Genomic DNA, 15,619 nt, shown 5'->3' with positions numbered 1-15,619 from the left:
TAAGAATACATATTACACACATTGTTGGTTCATTGCCATTGCTCATTGCTTGCCTGTGCAAACCGGATTGTATCGGGAAACCCGCGTGTATGGACGGGAAAACTGTAGCTCGCGCAAACAGAAAAGCGCTGTAAAAGTGTTCCGTATTTTTTGCACAAATTATATTGCACAGGCAAGTCGCTGCTGTCTAGCCGGCGCGATAAATAACACTGTCAATTTATTACCTGTCAGTTGTAGCTAAAAATGTGTAAACTCACAAAAGATAAACGTTCATCATGCGTCAGGTTCATGGTGTGGCGTGATACGTGTGAGGTGTCTTTACTGTAGTTCTGATAAATTTTGGCAGATTTTGCTTACATTATTCATTTTCAGTTCAAAATCAGCCGAACGGCAGCCTGTGTGCTGTCGCATCGTTCGCGTCTGGCTTGCTTTGGTATTGCTAATGTAAAAATATAATATTCCTGACTCGATTTATTGATTAAATAACTTTACAAATAATCCAACAGATGGTGGGGATTGGCACTCCGAACGTAGACATACAGGGATCTAGATACAAATTCTATTCATTGCTCGGACGAGACGCGGAGTCTTGGGGTTATTCTTACAGAGGCACTATCCAGCATGCGGGGAAGACCTGCAATTACGGACCAGGCTACTGCTTGGGGGACATAGTAGGTGTCCACCTGGACATGTGGCATGGCACTGTTGAATTTTACTTGAACAGAAAATCTTTAGGTAAGCCATAATCAATAATATCGACTGTTAAAGGGCATTAGTGACAAACGCTACTATTCAGGAGAGCAAAAATTGTAAAAAAATGTGGTGTTAATGAGAACAATTTCGCTTTTTTACAATTTCTTTTTTAGTATTGGAGTTTTTTTTCCTATGGTAAAATAATATTGTTTTTGAGTACCTATGTAGTGTTAATTTATTTATTTGCAATTGGAATTTTTAAATCACTTAATTCCTTTTGGCTGTCCAAGAAAAAATACAAAGTTCATAAAGAAAACACTGAATTGTTTTTTTCCATTATTTTGTAACCTGCTCATAAGCGTTCTCCAAATTGAGTTACGGTGGAGTGGAGTGATCCGTGACTTCAGTTAGTAATTAAAGTAATAAATACGGTCGAATTTGGTTATTACGAGGAAGATGGGACCAACTGAATTTGCTCATTATAAGCATTACTCGTTATATCAGAGAATAGGTATTTTTAAATGAGCGGACACAACACAAAAACTCGAAAATAAAAAATCTGAAAACCATCGTAAAATTCCCCGAAACAAGCATGGCATTCATAAACTACAAAAGAAGTTGTTTATTGTAATGAACGCTGGTAGGTACCTACGGACTTCACAAACCATATGAGTGGATAGTTTTTCATTATTGTCGGCGAAAACACCAATTAGGTAGGTACTTAGACACTTAATTAGTGTCATAAACGTAATCCGACCTTGGTGGCATCCTGTCAGATCAGATTTTATTGCTTAGGGTTGAAATGTTTTTAAAGGAACAACACATTAACTGTATTTTAGCTCGGAATATCCGAGAGGTAGCTCGTTACAAAAGTGAATAAATAAATGTATGGAGAAAATCATAAACCAAAATGTCAACGAATGTTTCCTCATTACATCCGAAATCTCGCTATGTCCGAGATCGTAATAACCGAGTTTGACTGTACTTTAATTCAGACTACAAAAACCGATACTATACCGATGTCATAGCTTCGCCACCAATGTCATATAACATATAAAGTATATTTCGTCTCTGTTCTGGCAGAACACACTAACTGGATAATACTAGTTTTGAGTAATTTGACTTTGAAGTTGTTAAAATGTTTGAAATGGTCTATCATGTGAGTTTATTAAGTAATCGTAAAAAGGATGACTTTAAAATAAAGACTTTATTTATTAAGAAGGTTTCCAGACGGTAAAGTTTGAAATAAGGAACATTTTGGTATAACTAACTCAATATGTAATTTTATCGAATTAGTGTCTTCTGCCAGAACAGTGACGATTTGTTTGTTTTTTCATTCCAATTTTGAATTTTTACCACATATTAAGGCTATACTTCAGTTGAGGCATGGTCTAAAAAGATCGTGGCTAGGCGATGCGCGGATTGTGCAAATGACGCGTGCCGAGCGAAATATAATTTGTCATAAATATTCAACATGCGTCCTTTTAATGTTATGTTTATTGTTATATTACTAATAATAATAGTATATTCATTGACATGTTTTCTTTTTTAAGTACATACGTAAGGTTTTTTAGTCATCTTTACACGATTTAAGAATATTTTCATCCGACGCCATGACAAAACAAATCGACCTGCGGACACATCGACGGTCTGTCTAGTGAGAAAGTGAGAAATTTCATCGCACCTACTGTGAAAATTATTTGCCGTTTCACTGAAGTACGCTCTTAAGATACAGTTTGCATATTTTAGATTCGATTTGCGACGAAATTTACTAGCACGTTCAATAAAAGAATGTTACGTCCATAAATCTTGTAAATTATTCAATTATAAAAACAGTTTATTAAAATAATATTTACATAAATAAATTCTAATCACCTGTAGTAATAATGTAAGATAAAAATATTCATACTATAAAACTGGTATATTCTAATTTATGATAAAACAAAATTGTTTGTTGTGTACAATACTTAATGACCTTGTGCATGTTATGGATCAGCTTCATCATCTTGTATTATGCTGTTATCAGACTTTTGTTTACCGAGAGTAAGCAATATATCAAACCTGTCATGTATGCGGGAGTCACCTTTTCTGTTTGCTCTTGGAAAATACCAGCATTCAAGTCTTGCGCCAATTTACTGTCAATAATTAATATCTGATTTAACCGTTGAACTATCCACTTGGTGTGTTTTAATCAGTATTTAATATGACTATAATTCAGCGTAGTTCGTTAAAGCATACTAGCATGATACCTGTGGATATACGGGTTCAAATCCTGTAAGGCGTCATATTTCTTTCGAATGTGATTTTTCTAGTAGGTATATGATAGATGGCCGCGCGGTTTAAGCATCGGCCTATAACGTCGCAGGTTCGAATTCTGGGTCTGGCAAGTACACAATATATGGTTTTTCAATTTGTGTATGAGTCAGAGTATGGACCTAATAGGGTGAGCAATTGAATGACATCCATTTCTTGTAAAAACAAAATCTGTTAATACAAACTTCCACTCTGTTGAAGACCATATCGTCACCGTTCAGGCAAAAGTCACCAACCCTAAAAACATAGTTTTGAGATATCGCAATTTGAAAGTTTGAAAATGCAGGAAAAATCAGATTTTAATGTTTTTAAGGTTTTATCTACATTAAATTATTTTTTCATGTCTTCTTAATAATTTCTTTAAGGTAATTTTACTTTTTGATGCTAATTAAAACATCTGGAAGGTTTTGAAGGAGGCAAGGTAGCTCAATTATGGTTTGGTGACTTTTGCTTGTTAATAATCTGAACAATGTTAGCCAAAAGAAGGATCAGTAAAACTCACCATCCATAGTATAGTGACTTTTGCTTGTATATTTATAACGAAGGATTTTTTTTTATATAGTCAATAATGTCTATTCACCTATAATGACTTTTGCTTGTTAAGATTTTATCGAAAGTCATTTAGTGGAAAACAAATAATTCGGATTTAAGCAAAATTTTACTAACTAATGTACCGTGGTGAGTTTTGCATCTTAAAGAACATAATTTTACGCTTCGGGTGACATACTCAACTCAAAACTGCCATTTTCAGGGTTGGTGACTTTTGCCTGAACGGTGACGATATTATGTCTATTAGGGTTGGACATGGTCGAATAAAAAATATGTATATCTGAGGTATTTTTAAGTTATGTATGTTCAATATATCAACTGCTTAATCTACAAACCGGCTAACTCCATTTGGCCAAATTGTTCAGGAAGGAGAAAAAACTTAATAATTTAACTATCGAGCGGAATTTTTATTTATACTTATAATATTCCAAAAATATACTTTAAATATACTGCACCATAAATTAATACACTATTTTAGCTTCCCTTTTATATATAAAGAAAATTTATATAAAGAGCTGAGTTGCTCCATTTACGATATGTGAAATTTGGCACTTGCAGTTGGCTGTTTTGTGTGAGCATAGAAAACCGTGTCCGGAAACTTGTACGTATGCTGTTCGCCATATCACACTTCACCGTGAAATGTTGTATCGGAAATATATGGCCGTATATTAAAGACCGTCCAATTTCTTTGCGTCGTACAGTACTGACATAAATTCATGTTTAAATAAAACACGGTTCTTGTCGGTTTACACATACAGGAAGCCAGCAGCAAACAAATTTTGTAAATAGCCGATATATTGGATTATTTGTTGGGTTAGGTTAGGTTTTCATTCTAGAATTCATGAATTTTGCCAAAATCAGCTATGGAAATTGAATTAATGTACATATTGAATCTAATAAAATTGGAGACCGTATAGTATACCGTCATCTCTTTCCGATAGATAGCTCGATAGCTCACGGCGAACTGTGCTACGGTGAAATGTTTTACGTACAATTTACATGTAACCATAGAAAACACGCTTTGTAATAAAATGCCATCAAAATCTCATTTTTGGTCAAAAGTGCAGTTGGATGGTTCGCAGATTAAGTAGTCATAGATTAACATTCCATGTTACATTCTCAAATCGTTGAACAAAAGAAATGGTTTATTAAAAGATAATAGGTATGTCGTAAATTTTATTACACTAATGGCCCAGTAAGTGGACGTAATTAATTGCGTCATATCAATGGTTTTCCCCTTTTATAAATGACTTTAATTTCCAATATATTAAATGTCTAACCGGCAAAATTGTGCTTAAAATGTAATTAAATGTGTAAAGTAAACATATTACTTAATAAAAACCGGTTTGATAATGGTGCGGTACGAAGTTCCCAAAATAATTAACTACAGTCGAACTTGGTTATTACGAGGAAGATGGGACCGACTGAATTTGCTCGTTATATCGGAGAATACGTATTTTTAAATGAGCGGTCACATAACACAAAAAGTCGCAATTCAAACAAAAATACACAATTAGAATTTTTCCCCGAAACAAGCATGGCATTCATAAATTACAAAAGAAGTTGTTTATTGTAATGAACGCTGGTAGGTACCTACTTACTTCACAAACCTTGCAATTTTTACATGAAATTTCAACCGTATGCGTGTATACTTTTTCAATATTGTTAGCGAAAATACCAATTAGGTACAGACACTTAACTAGTGTCATAAACGTAATCCGATCCCGGCGGCTTTTGCTTGGGGTCGTTTTTTTTTTAAACGACCTACACATTAACAGTTTTAAGAAAATTTTTGACCATATTTTAGCTTGGTATAACCGATAAGTAGCTTGTTATAAAAGTGAATAAATGTATGAACTAAAATGTCAACGAATGTTTCCTCGTTACATCCGAGATCTCGCTATGTCTGTGATCGTAATAACCGATTTCGACTGTATTTTAAAACATCGATGATCGTGGTTAACATTTCTCTCTAGTATTATGAACAACAAAATATTGTTGTGGCGAATGGTGGAAATAGGCTGTGGGGATCCGACATAAATAATGCAAACTAAACTTTGTCAGACATACTTATTCATTTTCATTGAACTAAGAATACAAATTGCAGATGGTGCTGGTTAGTTTTTAAAATTCAATTAAACCCAGCCTAAAGCAAACCATAATAAATAAAAAAATATTCATTTATTTGAGTCGCTTAGTCGCTAAACCTGTTGTGGATGTTTTTTTGAGTTTCAAGTAAATCACGAAAAACTGTTTTGTGCATTTACGATCATGTTGATTCTAGTAGTAGTGACATTTGTATAGTGATTTCAACGTATGTTAAAAATCATGATTTGAATCGTGGTTTCTTATCGGTCAGCTATGTAGAGCGGATATAGTAACCAGTTATTTATCCTAGAGCGGATTTGGCGACTCAAGTCAATATTCATTTTGATTTCTGGACCTCGACAGGCTGGTAGACTTATCGATATAGCACACATTCAAAACTAATTTTATTGAAAAATTGCCCAAAGCAGGTTTGGCGACTAAGCGAGACTCATCTATAAAATATTTTAAATTATGCTAATAAATCATACGTAATTTTAGATAATCTATAGATAGAAGAATATTTTTTATCTATTATGGTTTGGTTATCCCTCACGATGGCCGAGCGGCTTATAATGTCGTGGGTACCAGGTTCGAATCCTTGGAAAACACACATATTGTTTTTCAATTTGTGTATGGAGTATGGACCTAATAGTTGAGCAAGTGGCTAACATCCATTTCTGGTAAAAACAAAAAAATCCATTAATACAAACTTCCACTCTGTGGAAGACCATAATATGATCCTATTAGGATCGGACATGGTCAAAAAAAAAAGAAAATGGTTTGGTTAAGCAGTGTTTCATCGAATTTTAAAAACCATTTGCAATTTGTACTCTTAGTTCAATAAAAACAAATAAAGATCAGATCAATAAAGATGTCAGATCTCCACAGCCTACCTATATAGTATATATTATATACTATTATGATTTGGTTTAGGCAAGGGTTAATTAAATTTTAAAAACTAACCATAACCATTTGCAATTTATTCTTATTTCAATGAAAAATAAATAAAGTTTATTGTTCATTATTTATGTCGAATCTCCATAGCCTACCTCCACCCTTCGCCACTGATATATTGTTGTTTAGCATTCAATGGGTGTGTAAATATGACATTTATTCATTTCCAGGGATTGCATTCACTGGTTTGAATGTGCACAAAGTTCTCTATCCGATGGTTTGCTCCACTGCCGCGCATTCTCTGATAAAATTGGTTTTGACCACTTCCGTGCCTGCGTCGCTGATGCTTCACTGCGCAATGTCTCTTTCCCACCGGCCGGACTCTTTGGAGATGATGCGCAGCATTCCTGGGCTGAGAAATATGTTCAATGAACGCTTCTGGCTTTTGCTAAGTAAGTTAATATGTAGATACCAAAGATGTTGAAGAAAATCCATCTTCTGTGATAGATTGAGCCTTTATTATATGAAAGCTAATGACCTTGTGGCTTTTACATTTTGAAATAAGTCAGCTTATGCACCAGTCAAATCAGACAGCTACGGTCAAATAAGATCGTAAACAGTAAAAATAGTTTTAACCCTTTCTAAGCGTTACGAATCCCGACATAGCGTCGCTGTAGGATTGGTTTGTCGAATAGACCAAATGTAAAATGTTCAGTAGATGAAAAACAAATTACATTATACTATAATATTTAAATACATGGAGGTTTACAGCATATGAATGCTGTTTTCATTACAAAGCAATTTAAAGAAAAGGTTGGTTCTGGTCCATTTAGATACAAAAAATCATTCTTCATTAAAAGGTCGATTTCGACAAAAATGGATATTCGACAAACCAATCCTATAGCGACGATAGTACAACGGTGCACGTTGTGATTTCAAGCATCAATAAATCGTAATAAATGTCAGTCAAACATACACAAATAGAGTCGTTACGGAGTCAAGTTCAAAAATGATTATGACCGAACCTAATATTTTTTATGCCGGCTTCGAACGCCACCATGACAGTTACGAAATGGTACTGGACAAGTGCGTCGATGACAGATGGATAAACAGTTCAGTATTCTTATAGTCTACCGGCTACCCAAACCACTTCATAAATTTCGACAAATATGTCATACACATAATGAATAATAATATGGTTTATATGTTTTATGAGCATTTGTTGAGTGTGGTTTCGAAAAAATATCAGTCTTAAATAGCTCATTTTTATAGCAATCAGGACATCTCAAACTGTGTAACTTTTGTTTGAACTCGCATACACATAAGGCGCCGGGCACATACAATCGGGCGTGCGGGGCGCTCGCGCATATTCAATGTGAATCATCGAAAATACAATGTGATCAAATATAGCATAGCACATTGGTTTTGACGAAGCACTGTGCCCGCTCGCCCCATGATTCACGCGTTGCTTGGCTTCTCAGCGGGACGAATTAACGAAAATACTACGTTGTTAAATGTGTCAAAGCCCATTGAACACGGCAAACAAAAGGGGCGCGCGCTGTTTTATTTTATCCGCTTCTGGACGCGTTGTCGATAGACGGGCGCCTCCATTATTTTAATAACAAAGAAGTTATTGTTTAGTTGCTGGGTATGCGATATATTGCTAGTAGAATTATGTCATCGTGAATATGAATAAATAGTTTTTATTGAGAAATTTGTACTTACGTTTTTTTTTATGATCAAAATCAATTATGTATTAAATTTTTTTTTTTTTTTTGACCATGTCCGATCGTAATAGGATCGGGCCTCCACAGAGTGGAGGTTTGTATTAACAGATTTTATTTTTACGAGAAATGGATGTCAGCCACTTGCTCAACCTATTAGGTCCATACTCTGATTCATACACAAATTGAAAAACAATTTGTGTACTTGCCAGACGCAGGATTCGAAGCTGGGACCCTCGACACTATAGACCGGCCCTTAAGCCACGCGGCCATCGTGGGTGTAAATTATATATATATTAATTATAATTTAAGTTTATTAACTACATACATACATATTAAACAGTAAACCAACCACTTGTTCAGTGTTGTTTGTTTTTTTTCTAAATATTGTTGGAATATTTAATATATAACATGATGAATGTGTTGACGGTTGCATTATTTTCCTCTGCCCATTTAATGGTAACGCGTCAGTCCCGGCTAGTGCATCTTCTGATTTGACTGTATGAGCTGCGGTCGGTTGACAATTATTGCCTTCATCCTCAGAATCCAAACCTCTTGATGTATTTACGAGCTCGTCGTCAGTGGGAAGTGGCGCACACCCCTCATAACTTTCTGCTATCCATTCTTCTAAAACATTTCGCGTTAGCTCTGAGTTTTCAGTCGCCCTCTGAATCAATTCTTCTAATGGAGTCTAAGTCTTCCGGTTCCCAGTTTTCATCATCTTGATTCATGGAGGGCCACAGCTTTTTTCACGATTAAATTATTGCTCGTCCCCGTAGGCTGTTCCATGCCTCAGCTACAGTAAATACGACGGCGGACAGCTGATATAGGCACGTGACGGACTATTGAATTTTACATACGAATACCAGCGAATTATAGACCTTCATTTTGTGATTTTAACTAGTAAAAATAACGGCGGATTATAGTAGTTGTCGGTTAATCGAGCGGCGGATTACTAAGAGAGAACTGTATTTAACTTGTGCTTAAGTTTATCCCATAATTCTCCGGGTTCAAGAATTATACCTTCTTACAGCCTTAACCAGCGGTTAACCTACTTGCGTTAATTTTTGTGTTCCCTGATCATACTGAAACATTCAACGGTGAAGTTAACCGGTTCGATGCCTTCAGCAAGTTATCTCGCTCTATGTGGCCGTGATCGACAGGCCGTGTATACAAATTTCGCGAGTTATCTCGCCTGACGTTAAACTCAATTACTAGCCACTGTCGATTGATTTGCATAATTAAAAAAATTAAATACACAGTGACATCTGTTTGAATAATTATGAAATTCTAATCCACAACTTATCGATATTACAGCGATTTTATAACTAGACAACATAAGTATGATATTTTTGAAGTTTGGGTGGATTCGCGAGTTTTCGGTCAGTTACGAAAACGGCAGCCCCTTATTACACTTAGCAAATCGTTAAAATTACTTTCAATATGAATTATTAAATTACTTACAATATAAATTGCGCATTTCTATGACATATCTGATTCACTGTTCTGTTATGAAATTAATAACCATCGCTGTCATCCGACTCCGCACCAATATTTATTATCAAGTTTTCCATGTATCCCTAAATCACTTGCCCTATAAGAATCTTCGATTTGTATATCGCGCTCGCAGCATTTTTTTTCTATTTATTCGGAGTGTACCGAATTAAGGAATAACCGATCAAAATTTTATTTTACGTCATATCCACATTACTTTCTGAATGGTGCAAATAGGTATGCCAGTTGCTTCGTTTGCCGATTTCAAAATATTATATTTCAAATTGTACTGTTTTTTATCACTTTTAAATATTTGGTCACATTAAAAACAATAATTTCTTGTGCTTGTCTTTAAAGGTTTTTTGTAATACCCCGATCGATATGGGGTAAATATACTATTGTATCGTGTAAAACAAACGTAGCGTTTACACATCTACTCTATACGCACGAAAGTAAGTGTGTTTCTGAGCGGGTCAGTACTTAAGTTGTTTAGCTATAGTAAGAGCTTCGCTCTACATTCAACGTGTGTCGTTAAAAATCTGCAGCCTCAGATACTGGCATAGTAATATTTTGAGTTATAGAAAAGGTTAATTGATAATTATGGTATCCGATTGGCTCTTTTTGATGATGTATTATTTTTTCCACAGGTTCTTCAAAGTTTCAGAGTGATGATGATGATGATGACGATATGTCCTGTTCCAGGGCAATGTTCAGAAGTTCGACGATTTTTGGAAAAAGTACAGCTGGTTTAAAGGTAATTGTGTTTCGAATTTAATCATTGTGCTCCTGCGGTGGATTTGTTACAGATTCTTTATGTGCCATCTCTGCTCTCGGATGTTGGCGGTGATTTCGCCATCTTTGTTTACACAGCTCTAAACAGGGATGGAGTGGGTGAGGAAGGTGGAAGAATATAATCGATGCAACCAGTCACTTACTAAAAATAAAAATTTCATTATAATAAATGTAGTGCACAGGTAACCTTAGTTCATAGCGACCGTGGCGAGTGTAAATTTATTATTTCGCAAATGATTTTTTTTTGTTTTGTCCCGCACTACGTACCAATAATGCTGCGATTACATTATGATTATGTAACAAGCGGGTACGGTGACAAATTTAGTCTATGGTTTTGTCATTCCGCAGAATATTTTGAATGATCACTACTCTATAAATTAAATTATGGAAATTGGCAACTCTAATTTATTAGTATTTTGAATTATTATTCATTATTCGTTGTAATTTCAATTGATTTTAACAGTTTCTACATGTGCGTACGTTAAAATTACTTGCGATATTGCTTCCATCGATAATATTTTGAACAGAACCCTACCAGTAGACCATAGATAATAGACGTAAACACCAGATAATAATTTAATAGAAAATCCATAGAGAAAAAAAAAGAGTTGAAAATGTGTAGGTATGTAGAAAATGATAAAAAACGTTTATTGAGTCATGGGGTTGCTGATGTAGCGCAGTATGCGTGAGGTGACCTCATTGTTGTTCTGGCGAATTTGGCAGATTTTGCTAACTAACAATGTTCGATTAAAGGTTCAAAAAGTACTACGGGATGGGAGCATCAGTCCAATAACATTTTAAATACCAAGAAAAATGACATTACATACTTTTTTTCCCATAGCTTACTGTGACAGCACATAACGAAATGATAATGTATTTGATGCATAGTTGTCATAATGTAAGTGAAATCACGCACGTACGATTAGCTTATTCGACAGTTATGGATAAATTTTATATAATAAATGCAGACAGGCTAAGCAGAGTAAGCTACGCAAATTCTTTTTTGCGACGTGAAACAAAATGAATGGTTTCATCTGTTTATAGCAAAGTTATATTACTTTTATTTTATTATCATATTTTAAATTGCGGTCTTATTGTGACTGTATACCGGGGTTACCGAAAAAAAGTTACTTTCTATCAACTGTATTACCGGAAAATCCACGAAGAAATAACATTAAATAAAATTAATAATTGAGCCCATATGCGGAAAAGTAATGTTATCCTGAAAATGTTGTCCAGAGATATTGGCAGTTAAACATTTCAGTTGGTTGTGGAGATATCGAAAATATTTAATTCTGATGAATTAAGGTATCTTGAGTAATTGAGGACGTGGTTTGTTAAACAAAAAAACTTTAGATAAACCTTTATGTATATAAAAAAATATTCTAAAAAAAATTTAACGCTGTTTTTCCGTAAAACATAAAATAATCGTATAACTGATTTTGATGGTAACATCCTTTAGCCTAAGTTTTTAATCAGAGTCACTTGAAGTGATGTTTCCATAAGGAGATGGATTTTGAACATTTATTGGGATAAATTCCAATATATTTTTTTAGCCAAACAAGACAAAATGTCTTCCATTTTCTTTGCATCCTGTTGGATTTTATTTCCCAAAACTTCGACAGCTGAAAATATTGCACTAATTTTGACACATACACCAAAGTATATTTTCGTGATAATCATTCCTTTGTTTTATGACTTTGACCACTATTTCTTTTTGACGTAATAATTACTATCATCAATGACATACCTATTTTAGAACAAATAGATTCAGATTTTATACTTTGAAGAGTAAAAACAAAGTTATCACAATAACAAATCGAAATGACGCGACCGTCTCGCTAGTACGAATTGTGTGTATGTCATGTACGGCATAGATATTATGGTGTACGGATAAACAGCATACTTGCGTGGTATATGTATGTGTACGTGTATGATGTGTATCTTCCATATAGCGATCGTGACCACTTAATACATCAGAAATACTCAGTCATGATAACAGATGACAGTATGGTCACACACGAAGTCGCAATGACACAAGGCCGGTCAATGACCATTCAGAGCTCACCCATGGCCCAGCCAATCAACACTCGAGCTGCGAGACTATTTGTCACTGATGTCGTGTCATTATTTTTAAATTTCATGTCAAGTCTACATGATATTTTCAAAACAAAAGCAATCGTGCAGTATTTTTCGAGTTGACATTGATGTAAATAAAATAAAATATAATTTTATGTACTTAATAGTTTCAGAATAATATTTCGGTGTATTTAAACCATACCTACTGATAAAAGGTTTTGCAATCGTAAAGCTGAGATAATAAAACAAATTAATGGGTAAGTTTACTTTTATTATATTATGTTTATATACGATTGTGTGTCCCTTGAAAATTCCTTGCAGTCGTGGCATCGAAATAATGCTAATACGTTTTGTAATTTTAACATTTGCAAATCTACCAACGCAAACATAAATATAATATAATGAAGTTTACATTTTAGAAAATAACATATATAAAATGTCTATACTTATTATATTTACGCATTCTTAAAAAAGTGGAAATAGTGACCATTGTCATTTTATTTTTGACATTACATTTTTAAATTATTGTTTCAGAATCTACATTAATATGATGTCGATCGTTGGGTTTTTGGCTGCGCAGAATAACAGCAAGCGATGAAAATTTATGATGAAGTCTTCAGTCAACATAATATAAGAAATGAATTAAGTCATCAATCTGACAGGAAGTGCTTAATTGCCACCAATTGTGGTAGTGCGTTCCGATTACCGATGTGCCTATAAATTTATCATTTAATTCATAATGACAATATTATTTTCTTTTATAGTGTTAACTGTCAATTCATGGTGGAACTGCATTGTATTATTTGATTAATTATTTGTAATTTAATTAAACACAATTTTATAATACTTATTCCACTTTTTAATTAAATTGTGTACCGTTTTCGTCCTCTTCAGTTGATAATGTCCCCTTGAAGAGGACGAAACCGGTACAGAATTTAATTAAAAAGTGGAATAAGTATTATAAAATTGTGTTTCATTTAATTACAAATAATTAATCAAATAAGACTTATTATCATTTCAATAAACTATATCTTGCTTTAAAATATCGACTTTTATTTATTTTAATACTGGAAATTATTAATATTAGGCAAATCGAATTCTTCTTTCACTTTCATGCAATAAATTTTCTCTAATGAAAATGGTATGTTGGATTAGTTGATAGACATTTTGATAGACTAGCACAGCGGTTCTCAAACTGGGGTCTGGTCCCCTAGAGCAGTGCTCCGCAACCTTTTCTCACCCACGGCACACCAAAGGTCTTCTGAGAATTCCACGGCACACCACACGTAAAACAATTTATACACCAAAACATGGACCCCACATCCTGAAGAGGGACCCCAGGCCAGGATCTTTGGCGGGTCCCCTACCTATCGCTAAGGTTAAAGACAGTGTGATACTCTAAAATAGCGTTTTTCAAATGGTGTTTGAGGAAAAATATTGGTATTGATTGTATGTTTAGCGATTTTTTGTATTTATTAATACATTCACTTGAATTATTGTCGAGTATTGACATAATAATAAATTGTATCTTACAATCGCATGTTTTAAAATATTAATACCAGCGTAGTAAAATAGCACCGCAGGCGACTTTTTTTAAATTTTGGAGCAAAATTGTAATTTGTGTTTATCTCACTTATCTGGTTGACCTGCCACGCCGGCTTCCCTGAGAGCCCTGTCAGCTTCCTCTTCTAGACGCCATAACCATAACAATAATATAATTACATTAGTTTATGTTTTTTTTATTTGATAGATAATTAAATATACAAACAACATAACACACGACGAAGAACTAAATGTACAGATTGCCATGTATTTGTATTACCAATAACTTCTATGAACGTAAAAGTTTTATATATTTTGACTTGATATTTGAAAGAATAACCCGAAGCCGTCGGTCAAGACCCTTCAAGCAAGACTGCTTATTATTTTTAATTATAACTTGAGTTGAAAAACTTTGCTCACCTAGATATGTCGTATAAAATGGGAGCTGAACTGCGATAGCCTTGTCGGAAATCCGAGGATGTTCTTTATTAACCGAAATCCTGAAAATAGCCAATGGAACATCGGCGAAGTTCAGTTTTAGCGTCCCGTCGTTTCTCAATTCAACCAATTCCTCTCGAATTTATAGGGAAAGCGCTTCTACAGAATTTTCGGGATTATTTGCAAAAGGGTTTCGAATCCAGTCGTATTGATTGTATGAAAGAAATGATGAAATTTCTTTTACAGCAAAGTTAAATGTTTTTGAAACGGATCTAAAATTAATTGTTTGTTTTCAATGTAGGTCCTTTGGTAGATTTGTAGAGATCTTTGTCTTAAAATTATTTGTGTTTTATTTTGGGAGCAATGTACCACGGCACACCTAGCATCGTCTCACGGCACACCGGTTGCGGAGCACTGGCCTAGGGGACCGCGAAGCGGTTTCGGTAGGACCAAGAAAAACCAATGTATATTTATACTATTTATATTTTTATAATTATAGCATTTCTTGGGTTTTGGATTTGGATTTATCCCAGGTAGGGAAAGTCGGAAAATCTTATCAATAACCCATTTGTACTCTACATTAATGATCTGCCTTCGGAGGTTTATCTGTTTATTGATTAGATAAATGATGAGGGTGCAAAACATGGTTTTCCGTGAAACTTGTAGTGATTTTTGGATTGAAATGGCACAGTCCTATCCTGATGTTGCAAAGATGGCTCTAAGAGTGCTGTTTCCATTCGCCACCACCTATGAGTGTGAGACAGCTTTTTCTACACCACTTACTATCGAGACAAAATCTCGAAATAGATTATACGCGACGAATGACATGAGAGTTGCACTGGCCAAAACAAAGCCAAACATAGAACTGGTTCAGGCAAAGCAGATGCATCCATCCCATTAAAATTGTTATTTAAATTTAATGACTACATAACATGTAATATTTTCTGAATAGGTTTTATTCACAATAGCCTGTAAGCAGTGCCGAGCCGTAGGTATTTGTCACGCTTGCGCAA

The 15,619-nt window shown here is 34.5% G+C and overlaps 1 protein-coding gene across 1 annotated transcript in view; it reads left to right on the top strand.

Annotated features, from left to right (window-relative positions):
* LOC147073603 (SPRY domain-containing SOCS box protein 3) overlaps window positions 1–15,619 on the top strand; it is a 28,112-nt gene that overhangs the window by 3,114 nt on the left and 9,379 nt on the right. The window contains exons 3-5 of the mRNA XM_085944890.1: window positions 507–735; window positions 6,768–6,989; window positions 10,403–10,509. Coding sequence (XP_085801016.1) covers window positions 507–735; window positions 6,768–6,989; window positions 10,403–10,509 — 558 coding nt within the window. The remainder of the gene's footprint in view (window positions 1–506; window positions 736–6,767; window positions 6,990–10,402; window positions 10,510–15,619) is intronic.

Source organism: Rhyacophila brunnea, unplaced genomic scaffold, assembly GCF_057557595.1.
Source record: "Rhyacophila brunnea isolate RB1 unplaced genomic scaffold, BYU_Rbru_1.0 scaffold_17, whole genome shotgun sequence".
In the NCBI taxonomy this organism is placed as follows: Eukaryota; Metazoa; Arthropoda; class Insecta; order Trichoptera; family Rhyacophilidae; genus Rhyacophila; species Rhyacophila brunnea.
This window is presented reverse-complemented; position numbering and strand designations above follow the sequence as displayed.